Source organism: Aspergillus glaucus (assembly GCF_001890805.1).
Source record: "Aspergillus glaucus CBS 516.65 unplaced genomic scaffold ASPGLscaffold_2, whole genome shotgun sequence".
Lineage (NCBI taxonomy): Eukaryota > Fungi > Ascomycota > Eurotiomycetes > Eurotiales > Aspergillaceae > Aspergillus > Aspergillus glaucus.
Genome location: NW_019170454.1, coordinates 1,311,190 through 1,322,974, shown reverse-complemented (window position 1 = coordinate 1,322,974; position 11,785 = coordinate 1,311,190). Strand labels below are relative to the sequence as shown.

Genomic DNA, 11,785 nt, shown 5'->3' with positions numbered 1-11,785 from the left:
TGAACGATTACTGGAGTGAAAGCAGAAGCACTCGCAGATTGTATTATAGTATACCCAATTTTTTCTCTCCTTTGGCGTTTTGGGGGTATTTTATTGGATACTGTGTGTAAAACATAAGCCGAAATCAACGCCCGCTCTCTAACGTACACATTATGCAACTTCCTTTGTCTCATTGAAATCAAATCGTATAAACAGGTAATTAGTCGCCATGCAAACTCGAATATTGAACCTCGCTGCTTCCAGGGGGCGGGGCCACGGCGAAATTGCGAGGGGTCTCTTGCTGTGCGGCATCTTCACCAGAAGTGATAGCCTTCTTCTCCGGCTGCCCGCCTCGGATGGCACCGGCAGTCTGTCTTCCTTCACGGGCATTCTTAATACGCTCTTCGTTGCTCATGTTATCCAAAGGCTTAGGCTTTCCCCACTTGATGCGCAGAGGGCAACCATTTACGACAGCCTTGCCCTGGCAATGTGCCGCGGCGCCTTCGGCGCTAGCGCGAGTAAGATAGTTGACAAATGCGCAATGAGAGCGGTGGGAGCAGACGAGAGACCGGAGTTGGCCAAACTGCGTGAAAAATGTGCGCAATGTATGTTCTGGAAGATCGTCCTCGACACCGGAAACAAAGAGCGAGGTGACGTTGGGATCCGCAGGAGGGAGAATGTCCTCCGCCGATGGTGGAAGTTGTGCGGTACTAGGGAACGACCGGCCACCGCGGCCACCACGACCTCCACGAACTCCTCCACGGCCAGGCAAGGGCGTTCCCCTTCTGCTCTCGCTTGTCCGAATAGGTCCGGGGCCGTTCCCGTAACGGCTGCGTACTTGAGGCGCCTCCGACGACGGTGCCTCGGCTTCCTCTTCATTACCCGGAGGAGCTTCCAGCCGCCGGGGCTTCCTGTAATAAGGCTCACTGTTCGCAAGCCTGCGGAGCAGCTCCCGTGCTTTCTCATCCGTCTTCTCGTATTCCTCCACAGCACCGCGTCCTTCCTCGATTTCCCTCTCATGTTCTTGGGCATAGTATTCGCGGTTGACGTCACTCTGGGGCCCCGGAGCAACCATTTTCAAGGCAGCATCACGGACGACGATGGGCAGGCCGAATGACAAATCGAGCATGCAGCACTGGCAACAGTTCTTTAGGCGGGCGCATGTCAGGCAAATGCTGGTGCGCTTCGTGCGTGCGGTGCGATCGGCTTTCCACCGGAAAATGGTAAACGGACGCGTACACTAGATGTTTATTAGCATACATTTCGGGGAACTGCGAAGGGGGAGTGCATACAATTTTGCATTCTGCGCCGTGGTCCTCCTTCAGCATCTGTACATATGGGTTGTCCGGGAGGCAATTCTCGCAAACCGAAGGGAAGTCGGTGCTTTCCCAACCGGACCGGTTAAGATCTTGTTTAATCTGTTGGGGAGGCATGGTTGAAGTGAACGACCTGTCTTTAATTGAAAAGCAGGCCACGAGTAATCGAAGTCGCGCAGGACAAACGTTTATCGATAGGAGTCTTACTCTGTGGCGGTGCGATGAGGCTGGTGATTGGTTAAACTCACGTGACTGTGGAAAAGGCGGTGAGGTTCGGAACCTTGATTCTGCTCTCCGTCAGCGATAAGAGCGATAAGCAAGCGATAAGAGAAGCTCTCGAACGCTCGGAGCGCCTGCATCCGGACGAGTGACGGCACGTGACCTTAACCTCCCGATCGGGCCATCTCACGGCGACGACGGAGGCGTCTAGATCCGGTTCACCGCCTCCCTCGGAATGTCCTTTCTCCGGCCGGGACCCCAGATGGCTCCAGACAAACAAATAATCGTGATTGGCCAGGGATCATCGCACTGCGCAGTCCGCCTCCTTTCTTTTCTATTTCCTCTGTGCTGGCCTTTTGTTTTTCTCCCAGCATCTTTCTTCCTATTTTCTCATTGCTGTGTTTTTCTCAGTTTTGCGCCTCTTTTCATCACTATCATTGCTCTGTTGGAGGAATTGAACACGTCTTACTCCGAGTACAATTGAGCAGCTCCGCGGAATTTACCTGTCACCCCTTTTCAAAAAAAAAAAAACACCCGACACATTCTCATAATGGCTCCCTCCAACTTGGAAAGAGAGGACCACAAGCGCGATGCTGAGTTCGCCCGTGTCCTTCACGGAAAGTCCGCTGGGGCTCAGGGTGGTTTCGCTGCTATGCGCGGCAAGGACGCCGCTGCGCAAAAGGCTGCTGTCGATGAGTACTTTAAGCACTGGGACAACAAGTCCGCTGAGGAGGAGACAGAGGAGACTCGCGCTGTGAGTATTTCCGTGTGCAGGTTATCTTGTGCGACATGACAGGTGGCTGATTGCTTGTCTTCAAAATAGGCCCGCCGAGCGGAGTATGCGACTTTGACCAGACAGTAGGTTTTCTCTCACTCAAATTGAATACGTGGATGGAAGTTGACAATTGGCAGTTATTACAACCTTGCCACCGACTTCTACGAATACGGATGGGGAACCTCGTTCCACTTCTGCCGATTCGCCCGCGGCGAACCCTTCCTCCAAGCCATTGCCCGTCACGAACACTACCTTGCTCACCGCATGGAAATCAAGGATGGTATGAAAGTTCTGGATGTCGGCTGTGGCGTTGGTGGTCCGGCTCGTGAGATTGTCAAGTTCACAGACGCCAATGTCGTCGGTCTCAACAACAACGACTACCAGATCCAGCGTGCGACGCGGTATGCTGAGCGTGATGGTCTGTCGCACAAGCTCAGCTTCACCAAGGGTGACTTCATGCAAATGAGCTTCCCCGACAACTCCTTCGATGCTGTTTACGCCATCGAGGCGACTGTCCACGCTCCTGAGTTGGAGGGTGTCTACAAGGAAATCTTCCGTGTGCTGAAGCCCGGTGGTGTGTTCGGTGTCTACGAGTGGCTCATGACTGACGAGTATGACAACAACAACGCTGAGCACCGCAAGATCCGTCTTGGTATCGAGCAGGGTGATGGTATCTCCAACATGGTCAGGGTTTCGGAGGGTCTTCAAGCCGTCCGCAACGCCGGTTTCGACCTCGTCCACAATGAGGACTTGGCCGACCGTCCTGACGAGATCCCGTGGTACTACCCTCTCGCCGGTTCGTTCAAACACATGACTTCCCCCTGGGACTTCCTCACCATTGCCCGTATGACATGGTGGGGTCGTGGTCTTGCCCACCGTTTCGTTGGTGCCTTTGAGAAAGTCGGTCTCTTCCCTCGGGGATCCCAAAAGACCGCCGACAGCTTGGCGCTGGCTGGTGACTGTCTTGTTGCCGGTGGTGAAAAGAAGCTTTTCACACCGATGTACCTGATGGTTGCTCGCAAGCCCGAGTAAACGACTGTCCTCTTGAACTGTACAGATGTTCATGTTTCGCCGACATCCTATAAACGCGGCGGCTTTTTTCCCTTTTCACTTCAATTCTGACATCTATCATTTTCCTTTTACTGTGTTTATTGCCCCTATCTTTCTGCTTGTTATAATATTGCATACCGCCTTAGGATGTCACGTTAATTTGCTTTTTCATCCTCATGTTCTCACCCGTCCTATGAGTTACTGCTGAATATGTGCGGATGGTGATGATACTCGCGTTCTTTTCTTTGCTGTTTTATCAAAATAGAGATGTAATAGTTACTGGACCTGGAATGAATGGGAGCGTCTTTCTTATGTACTGTCAAATTGCCGTGTAGTCTGAGTTGCGCATACTCAATCACCGACCATATATCATGTTGATGAATGTATACGCCGCGCGCTAGGAAGTCATCTCTGTTGAGGGTTTGGTTTTTAACTTCTATGTATGTCCCTGTGCAGTGGTTAATAATACCTCTGGAGCACCATGCCGCAAATATGTATCCCACCGAACTCGGTCTTCTCAGCCTTCGCATCTCAGTATTCTAAAGGAATGGTAACACTCATTCTAAGGACTCAACGATAACCCTTCCTACTCCTGTATCATCCTTAGTATCTCCGAGCACTACCCGATCGTGTAGCACGTCGGCAATTGCCGCTTTAGGACAGCGCGAAATCTTATCAGATGGATCATCTGATAAAAACCTCGCCAATCACGCCCCCCCCCTCCCCCGCGGGCCCATTTCCTTTCAATAAGAGACTCGCAAGACTCGGCAAAACAGAAAAAGAAAGAGCAAAAAAAGGCACCCTCATAAATTGCAGGATTCCATTCCATTATATTACCCAATGCGCCGTCGCCTCATCCGGAGGATTGATCATCCGCTTGCTCCTGCTCCTGCTACAGCTGAAAAGACCTGCCTAAATGGCGAGGTTGTGACTTATGTCTCAGCTCTTTGTATTCTTGCTTACGGGTGAGAACCAGGTCTTTGATTCCAGGGGAATACAGTATCACTTCTTGTGTTGTTTTGTTGCTTTCCGAGTGTCCCGATGATCGGACGTTGCGACCATGCCCTCCAACTCCCGGTTCCACAGAGCTACCACGGGGCCGTCAGCTTCCGCAGTATATACTCAGCTTCCGAATGATTCGACTTCGCTGTTAGAGCCCAACACGCCGGTCGACTACTCGCAGGACGGTATCGCAGGGAATAAACCGGATCCAAACAGAATCGACATCGATACCAGAGACGACGACGAGAACGACGAAGAAGACGAGCGCAGACAGGATGGAGTCCGGCAGGCCGAGGCTATTACATCCTCATGGACGTTTCGAGCCCTGGTTTTTACTTACGTTTTGTATGGTCTACCATGGCTGGAAGTCAACCAACGGGACACGGAACTGACGGAAACAGTATTTACATTCTGACATTTGTCAATTCGCTACAACAGCAGGTCACGGGCAGTCTGGGTCCGTATGTGACTTCCAGTTTCAAGCAGCATTCCCTGTTCTCGACGACGCAGACCTTGTCCAGTATTGTCGCCGGTTGTTCGAAGCTCCCAATTGCGAAGATCCTTGATATTTGGGGGCGAGTTGAGGGTTTCATTTTGATGACGGTCCTGTGTACATTGGGACTCGTTTTGATGGCGGCTTGCAGGAATGTTGAGACCTATGCTGCAGCTCAGGTAAATATCCCGAACCATTATATTGATCTAAGCTGACTATTTAGGTCTTCTACTGGGTTGGATACAACGGAATGGGATACGTGATCAACATCTTCCTCGCGGACACCACATCCCTCAGAAACCGGATGATCATGTTTGGTCTGAACTCGACACCGTTTATCGTGACTGTCTTCATTGGACCATACGTTGCGCAGCTATTCCATACATATAGCACGTTCAGATGGGCGTTTGGTTTCTTCGCCATTGTCGTTCCCGTCGTGTCGATTCCCGTCGCGGCTGTTTTTCTGTACAGCAACTATAAAGTGAGGAAGATGGGTCTTGCTCCCCTTCGCATGGTCAGCGGGAGAACGACTCTCCAGATTCTCTACCACTATGCGCGCGAGTTTGATAGTAGGTCTCAATTCCTTGAAAACGTTTGCCGGATACTAACGTGTTGTAGTTGTTGGTTTGCTTTTTGTGGTTGGCGGCTTTTCCCTGCTACTTCTTCCCCTCACTCTTGCCGCGAGTTCTGTGAATCAGTGGCACAATCTGTATATCATTGCGATGCTGGTTATCGGAGTTGCTCTCTTAGCGCTATTCTGCGTTTGGGAAAAGTATTTTGCCCCAGTGACGTTTGTGCCATTTCAATACCTCCAAGATCGAACGGTTTTCGGTGCATGTGTTTTATCCGCTACCTTGTTTTGCAGCTTCTAGTATGTTTCTCTACCTCGCTGCTTATATGGCTGGAGCTAACAAACTGCAGCACATGGGACGTCTACTTCTCCTCCTACCTCCAAGTGGTCCATAACCAAAACATCCGCAACGCCGGCTACATAGCAAACATTTTCACCATCGGCTCCTCCTTCTGGGCTCCCATAGCCGGCCTCATGATCCGCTACACAGGCCGTTTCAAGTGGTTGGGTCTAGTAGCCATTCCCGTTTCAGCAATTTCCACAGCCGCAATGATCTACTTCAGGCACCCAGGCACAGATATCAGTCTTATTGTGCTTATACAGATCTTCATGGCGTTTTCTGGCGATACACTAGTTATGACGGAGCAACTCGCCGCTATGTCCGCGGTACCACATAACGAAGTCGCCGTCGTTCTTGCACTGGAGGGTCTCTTTATGAGTATCGGAGGATCAATCGGACAGTCGATATCGGGTGCTATCTGGACGAACCTCCTGCCGGACAAACTGGTTGAATACCTCCCCGCGAGTGAAAAAGCAAATTGGAAGGAGATCTACGGATCACTGGAAGTGCAGCTGTCGTACCCCGTTGGAAGTCCCGCACGAGATGCTATCATAATGGCATATGGATACGTGCAAAGACGGATGTTGCTTGCAGGTGTGTGCTTTATGCCGTTGGCGCTTGGATGTGTGTTGCTTTGGAAGAATATTGATGTTAAGGGGAAGCAGCAGACGAGGGGGATGGTCTTCTAGCGTTGCATGTTGCATGTTTGCGAGGGGTGTTTGGTGAGTTGGGTTATCTGTATAGTGCTCTAAGAGCGGCTGCATTGCATAGATAGAGTATAGCAGTGATCGTCTGGACGATCTAACTCAGTCATATATCTTCCATTGGGGGATGTTTTATATTTCGCTTGACCTTCTGATTCTCCATTGTAAGATACTCGTGAGTCCTTAACGCATTAATCAACAGTGAGTTGAGACTAGAATCACAACCGAACGAATATAAAATGATCCATACTCATAACACGCCATAAACCCCATCCCATAATACCCAACCACAACGAAAAACAACCCACAATAAACAACCACCCCCGTAACACTCAATTACTCAAAAAATAATTCACCGCAACCACCTCCCCAAGCCCAACCTCCCTTTCAAACCCATCCAAATCAAACCTCACCCGCCCCCAAATCCCCATCTCCTTCCCTGCCCCCGGCGCATACCTCTGCACCTCAAACCCCTCCGGCTGCTCATACAGCAAAAACACATAGCGGTGTGGGCCACTTCCCGGTGGGGGCTCGGGGCCGATCCAGTTCGCGATGAAAGGTGCGTTCGCTTTTAGGGTTGTGGTTGTGTTGTCGTTGGACGGGGTGGGGTGGAGGGATGGTTGGATCCAGTGGAGGATTGGGCTTAGGATGGAGAAGGAGGGGAAGGGGCCGTCGAGATCGATGCTGACGAGGAGGTAGGTTTTGTTGGCGGTGGTGGTAGTTGTAGAGAAAGAGATTTCGGGGATTGCTTGTGCTTCTGTAGAGGGGTTAAATTGGTTTAGATGGATTTTGGGGATGGAGAGGATGGGAGGAGGGGGATGGACCTCCTCGTGGGATAAACTGGCCGGGCGTGACGTTGTAGGAGCCAACTGTCACGCCTAGGACTTTAGAGGGGTCCCGGGAGCAGAGGGAGAGGGCTGCGTCGGCGCTTTTGCAGACTCGCATGGTTGCGTTGATGGTTGATTGTTGTGGAGAGAGATGGAGGTGTGAAGGTGGAAAGGTAAGAGGGAACGGTTATAAGCCGGGGTTAAGCGGATTTAGGGATCTCGTGACTCGTGACGGGCTGATGTTGAGGTGACTTCACTTACGTCAAGCAGTGAATGGGAGAGCAAAACAGACTTTTATACATTATTTATCTACACCAGATTGCCTCAACGGGTGCCATTGAATATGAGTGGCCTCACTTCGCGGCGAATTATATTGTACAACTATGAGATAACTTGTGGTAACCATTCACCATTGCCTCGACTTGTGATACATTCTAGGCCTGTTAGTGTACTACCTAGGATCACTGCACCCTGACAAGGGGGTCAGATAAAATGTGTGAAGCCAAGCCTGCAATCTCACCTCACCAAACTGACCCTTTGGTTTGGTGATGCCATAGAATAGCCAAAAGCCTACAATTTACAACTGCGGTTGACTTTACAATTAATACATACTGCCTTATCATTGCCTGGTGAGGTTAAGACTGATGCCAATTGTGTGGAACTCAGCCTCATTCTCATGAAATATTGTAACATTGCACTATGGATGTACATAATTCTTAATGACTACTCTATGGCAAAAGCGGATTATAGTGTACTATTGAGGACGCCCAGAAAATCACCTACTGCCTTAGATTGTGTGTTACAGCAACAAGTGTGGAGAACACTATGATCAGAAAAACATGGCACACTATTTCCTACAATGACCCAAGAAGCAAAACAACAATTGCCCTAATTAGGATTGGAACTGTGCATGCGGGGCATATCAACAACATCCAGAGCACTCATATATGCATTGAATAGCATGTTATGAAGATTTTGTTTAGTCTATTTTGGTCACTCGCCTTGGAGAGATTATGTTGGCGGTCTCATTGCGGCCGGTCATGCCGGGGTCGCCCTCTGCGGCCAGCCGACGACACTTCAGGATGCCATCCTTGCAGCCATCGAGTTTACTCCATGCGTAGCATCGCATTCTCAAACTGGGTGCGGTTGATCGCCTCATGAGCTCACTCTGTATTGCGCTGTAGGACTATGATACACTAGGCGCAACCTGGAGTCTCAGCAATGCGAAAGATGTACTTGGTAGCGCTTGCTTTTCCATCCTTCAGATCTTTCAAGGCCTGTTCAACGCCTTCTAAACCTCCCGGTCTGATCTTGAAAGGGTGGCCTGAGAAACTCTTGTCCTGCAGGGCTCGAGTAAAATACCGCGACATGGAAAACCCTAGTTCCTCATTATTCTCGAACTCTGGTTGCTTATGCACCGAGCCCACAGAAGTCACCGAGTGGATAGCAGGTGAGACGTCGAGGTCGTTCGGTAAGATGAAATCAACCATTCCGCCAGGAACAACCGACTGCCTGAGGACCTCTGCACTTTGTGGGACGATTGCAGCATCAAGAGCATGATGGACAGTTGAGTGGCCGGCTTGTTGTAGGCCCTTACGGATTCCCGCAATGGTTGCTTCGACTCCCTCGCGATAATCGATAATGGTGTCGCCTTTGCTCCGGTCAATCAGTGTCTCCACATAGTGAGAACCTTTCCCGGCGACTGCAATGATCGGATGGATGTTGCTGTTGGATGCCAATTTGATGGCAAACGAGCCTACAGCTGAGCTCGCGCCGTACACAATGAATGGAATCGACTTCTGGGCGGGCACCCAGGGAAAGGGGAAGCGATTATGCGCGTACAACGATACAGAAGCAGTCAAGGCTGCCAGGGGAAGCGTGGCGGCCTCTGCTCAGTTGGTCATGGTCAGTTACGGGGCAGCAAAATTATGGCGTATTGAACGCACCTTCAAAGGACGTGTGCTTTGGTAGATGGAAGGTGGTATAACTCCATGCGATTGCATATTCCGCATAGGAACCCCCAGGTGTGCACATCTCGTGGAAAGCCGCAACGCGATCACCAGGCTTGAAGAAGCGTTAGTTGGCTAGGACCCAGCAGACATGGCATTTGTATCGCGCACCTTGAACTCAACCACATTCGCGCCGACCTTTTCGACGAATCCAGCAATATCGTCTCCTTGGTTCAATCCATTCTTAGCTCTAGCTAGCACGCCAAAGCTAGCATCTCCAGCAGCCGCCCAATCGGCGACCTTCCAGTCCTTAGGATTCGATCCGGAGACTACCACCTTGATCAGAACCTGGTCATCGTTCGGTTCGGGGATCGGGCTGTCGATAATCTTGACAGTTGGTCCGGCAAGATTGATCGCTTCTTTCATATTGCTCTGAATTGGGAGTAAAGAGAGTTGCCGAAGGAATGGAGGATGGGGTTGGAATACCCTCAGGAAACTAAGAGGTGAGAAGCAGATGTATATATGCGGAGGGTCGCATTCTGATTAGAAATGGAATAATACTATTCAAGAGTAAATAGGAATGGATTCTTACATCATGACACTCGATTTTAAATCTAGATGGTATCCCACCGGAACCTCCCACCTTGTTGCCCGCCGAATTTAGATCAATTCGCCTCCCACCGGAGCCTCCCACCATCACCATCTCACCTGGAACGCGCCCAGTGGAGTCGCTATTATGGATGCGCAAAATTCTATGACATCGCCAGAGAAATTTATTTGTGATTTCCCAGACTGCAATGCAAGTTATCAACGGAAGGAGCACCTCAGTCGCCACCAGGCGCAACATATCCAGCTCCAGTCTTTCCAATGTTCACTTTGTAATCGGGCATTCGGACGGAAGTAAGCGGTAGCTCGTTTCGGTTTATGCTGGATAATGTTTTTTAATGTGTATCCAGTGACACCCTCCGTCGACACATGCGGCGAATCCATGCAGTTGATGAGACCGCGCCTCGTCCAGGACACGCCTGTTCGAATTGCCGGAATATGAAGATTCGCTGTGAGGGAGGGCCGCCATGCCATGAATGTCTGTACCGGAGTATTTCATGTTCCCTGAACGAATCACAAGATATAGGCCGTCGTGATTCTCCCGACAAACCAGCACTGTCATCACAGGACACATCATCCTCACCACCCGAGACGCAAAAAGATCGATTCTTCGTCAGACTCTACTTTGAACGATTTCACCCTTATTGGCCATTTGTTCATATCGGGTCGTTCAATCAGTACTACGAAACCCCTTTACTTGTGCAATCGATGATGGTCATCGGGATGTGGGCAAATGGGGGGCAAAGTTCGCAGTCCGCAGCAATTGACCTCCACAATACGCTGGGTTTGGCAATATATCAACAGAGAGTGAGCTGATACCAGGCATTGCTGATAAAACCACGCCTTCACTAACAATGACACACACAGGGGGCATGGGACGTCTCTACCGCAGAGGAGGCATGTAGTTCCTGCGCTTGGCCGATTCCGACATACCAGGCAATTCTGCTACACATAATATTCGCTTTAATACATAAGGGCCGAGATTCGTTGGGGTTTGACCTGAAGCCTTCTCTCCCGCCTTCTGACATGGAGCTCCTCGAGTGTCTCGTTGTTAGTTGTAAACGACTAGGCATGCTTTCTTATCCAAACATACTTGCCCGGTATACCCCGGAAGAACTTGCTTCATATGTCTGGATCAGCATTGAAGAGATCAAACGGTTCAATCTGACCTTGTACAAAGTTTACAATATGGTGAGCAGACCAGCAGCCAGGAGGCTCACTACAAACGACCTGAAGTTCCCAATACCGAAGAACGATCCCTTGTGGAACGCGGTAAGCAAAGAAGAATGGTTGTCTGCTAGCCCTAGAGATTTGAACAATTTTAGCTCAGATGACGTTCTGGAGAACGAATGGATCTCCAACTCAGCAAAACTTCTAGACTTAATTGGTTTTTAGCCTAGTCGAATTTCAAACTGTCGTCTCATACCAGAATCTTGCATCAGCATAATTGGGTAATTGGCCACTATTGCCCGGCACCTCCCACCGGCACTCCCACCAGTCCATTCTCACAAATCTCATCGTATCCAAGGGTTGTAGTGGGATTAACCAACCTCACGTAGTAAGCCGATCCTGACAAATCAGAGAAAGATTCGGTTGATTTGTTGATACTCGTATATAAATATCCGATCTTGTCGCGGAAATGAGCTTCAAATCAACTGTAAACGCACACCCTCTGACCTCGGTTTCAAGCCTCGTTTGATAACAGCAAACGCCATGTTCCCAAAACTTCTCGTGTAGTTTCTTCCACGATTCTTCTTCAACGCGGACCTTAATCCTTCGAATGGCATCTCGCACGGTGAGAGGACCCTTCACAGAGATCTGTCGCTTAGTTTTACCCTCCGCCATGTAAGCTTTGTGGGCTAATATGCGCTTGTTATCATCGGCATATTGAGCGGCGAGCTCAGCCTGCATAAGATCACCGCGACAAAACAACCCAACGCGCTTCCTAATCTTT

General features: G+C 50.1%; 6 protein-coding genes across 6 annotated transcripts; 3 read left to right on the top strand and 3 right to left on the bottom strand.

The window, feature by feature from the left end:
- Window positions 1-199: 199 nt before the first annotated feature.
- Window positions 200-1,412, bottom strand: slt11 (Pre-mRNA-splicing factor ECM2; the record flags this gene model as incomplete). The annotated part of the gene is made up of 2 exons (XM_022539849.1): window positions 200-1,219; window positions 1,272-1,412. The coding sequence occupies 2 exons, from the start codon at window positions 1,410-1,412 to the stop codon at window positions 200-202; spliced, it is 1,161 nt and encodes a 386-aa protein (XP_022405427.1).
- A 652-nt stretch (window positions 1,413-2,064) lies between these two features.
- On the top strand, window positions 2,065-3,321 carry erg6 (sterol 24-C-methyltransferase; the record flags this gene model as incomplete). The annotated part of the gene is made up of 3 exons (XM_022539907.1): window positions 2,065-2,268; window positions 2,338-2,372; window positions 2,427-3,321. The coding sequence occupies 3 exons, from the start codon at window positions 2,065-2,067 to the stop codon at window positions 3,319-3,321; spliced, it is 1,134 nt and encodes a 377-aa protein (XP_022405426.1).
- A 793-nt stretch (window positions 3,322-4,114) lies between these two features.
- Window positions 4,115-6,863, top strand: ASPGLDRAFT_141493 (uncharacterized protein). Its single transcript, XM_022541740.1, has 5 exons — window positions 4,115-4,686; window positions 4,743-5,013; window positions 5,058-5,403; window positions 5,453-5,705; window positions 5,756-6,863. The coding sequence occupies exons 1-5, from the start codon at window positions 4,400-4,402 to the stop codon at window positions 6,432-6,434; spliced, it is 1,836 nt and encodes a 611-aa protein (XP_022405425.1). The 5' UTR covers window positions 4,115-4,399; the 3' UTR covers window positions 6,435-6,863.
- On the bottom strand, window positions 6,706-7,410 carry ASPGLDRAFT_42329 (YbhB/YbcL family Raf kinase inhibitor-like protein). Its single transcript, XM_022545589.1, has 2 exons — window positions 7,274-7,410; window positions 6,706-7,206 (listed from the first exon to the last, which is right to left on the bottom strand). The coding sequence occupies exons 1-2, from the start codon at window positions 7,392-7,394 to the stop codon at window positions 6,782-6,784; spliced, it is 546 nt and encodes a 181-aa protein (XP_022405424.1). The 5' UTR covers window positions 7,395-7,410; the 3' UTR covers window positions 6,706-6,781.
- Window positions 7,411-8,043: 633 nt separating this feature from the next.
- Window positions 8,044-9,767, bottom strand: ASPGLDRAFT_42328 (zinc-binding alcohol dehydrogenase family protein). The gene is made up of 3 exons (XM_022545588.1): window positions 9,397-9,767; window positions 9,223-9,340; window positions 8,044-9,164 (listed from the first exon to the last, which is right to left on the bottom strand). Exons 1-3 carry the CDS (start codon window positions 9,649-9,651, stop codon window positions 8,473-8,475), a joined length of 1,065 nt encoding a protein of 354 aa, XP_022405423.1. The 5' UTR covers window positions 9,652-9,767; the 3' UTR covers window positions 8,044-8,472.
- Window positions 9,768-9,979: 212 nt separating this feature from the next.
- On the top strand, window positions 9,980-11,226 carry ASPGLDRAFT_117410 (uncharacterized protein; the record flags this gene model as incomplete). The annotated part of the gene is made up of 3 exons (XM_022539864.1): window positions 9,980-10,125; window positions 10,182-10,638; window positions 10,699-11,226. 3 exons carry the CDS (start codon window positions 9,980-9,982, stop codon window positions 11,224-11,226), a joined length of 1,131 nt encoding a protein of 376 aa, XP_022405422.1.
- Between the last annotated feature and the right edge of the window lie 559 nt (window positions 11,227-11,785).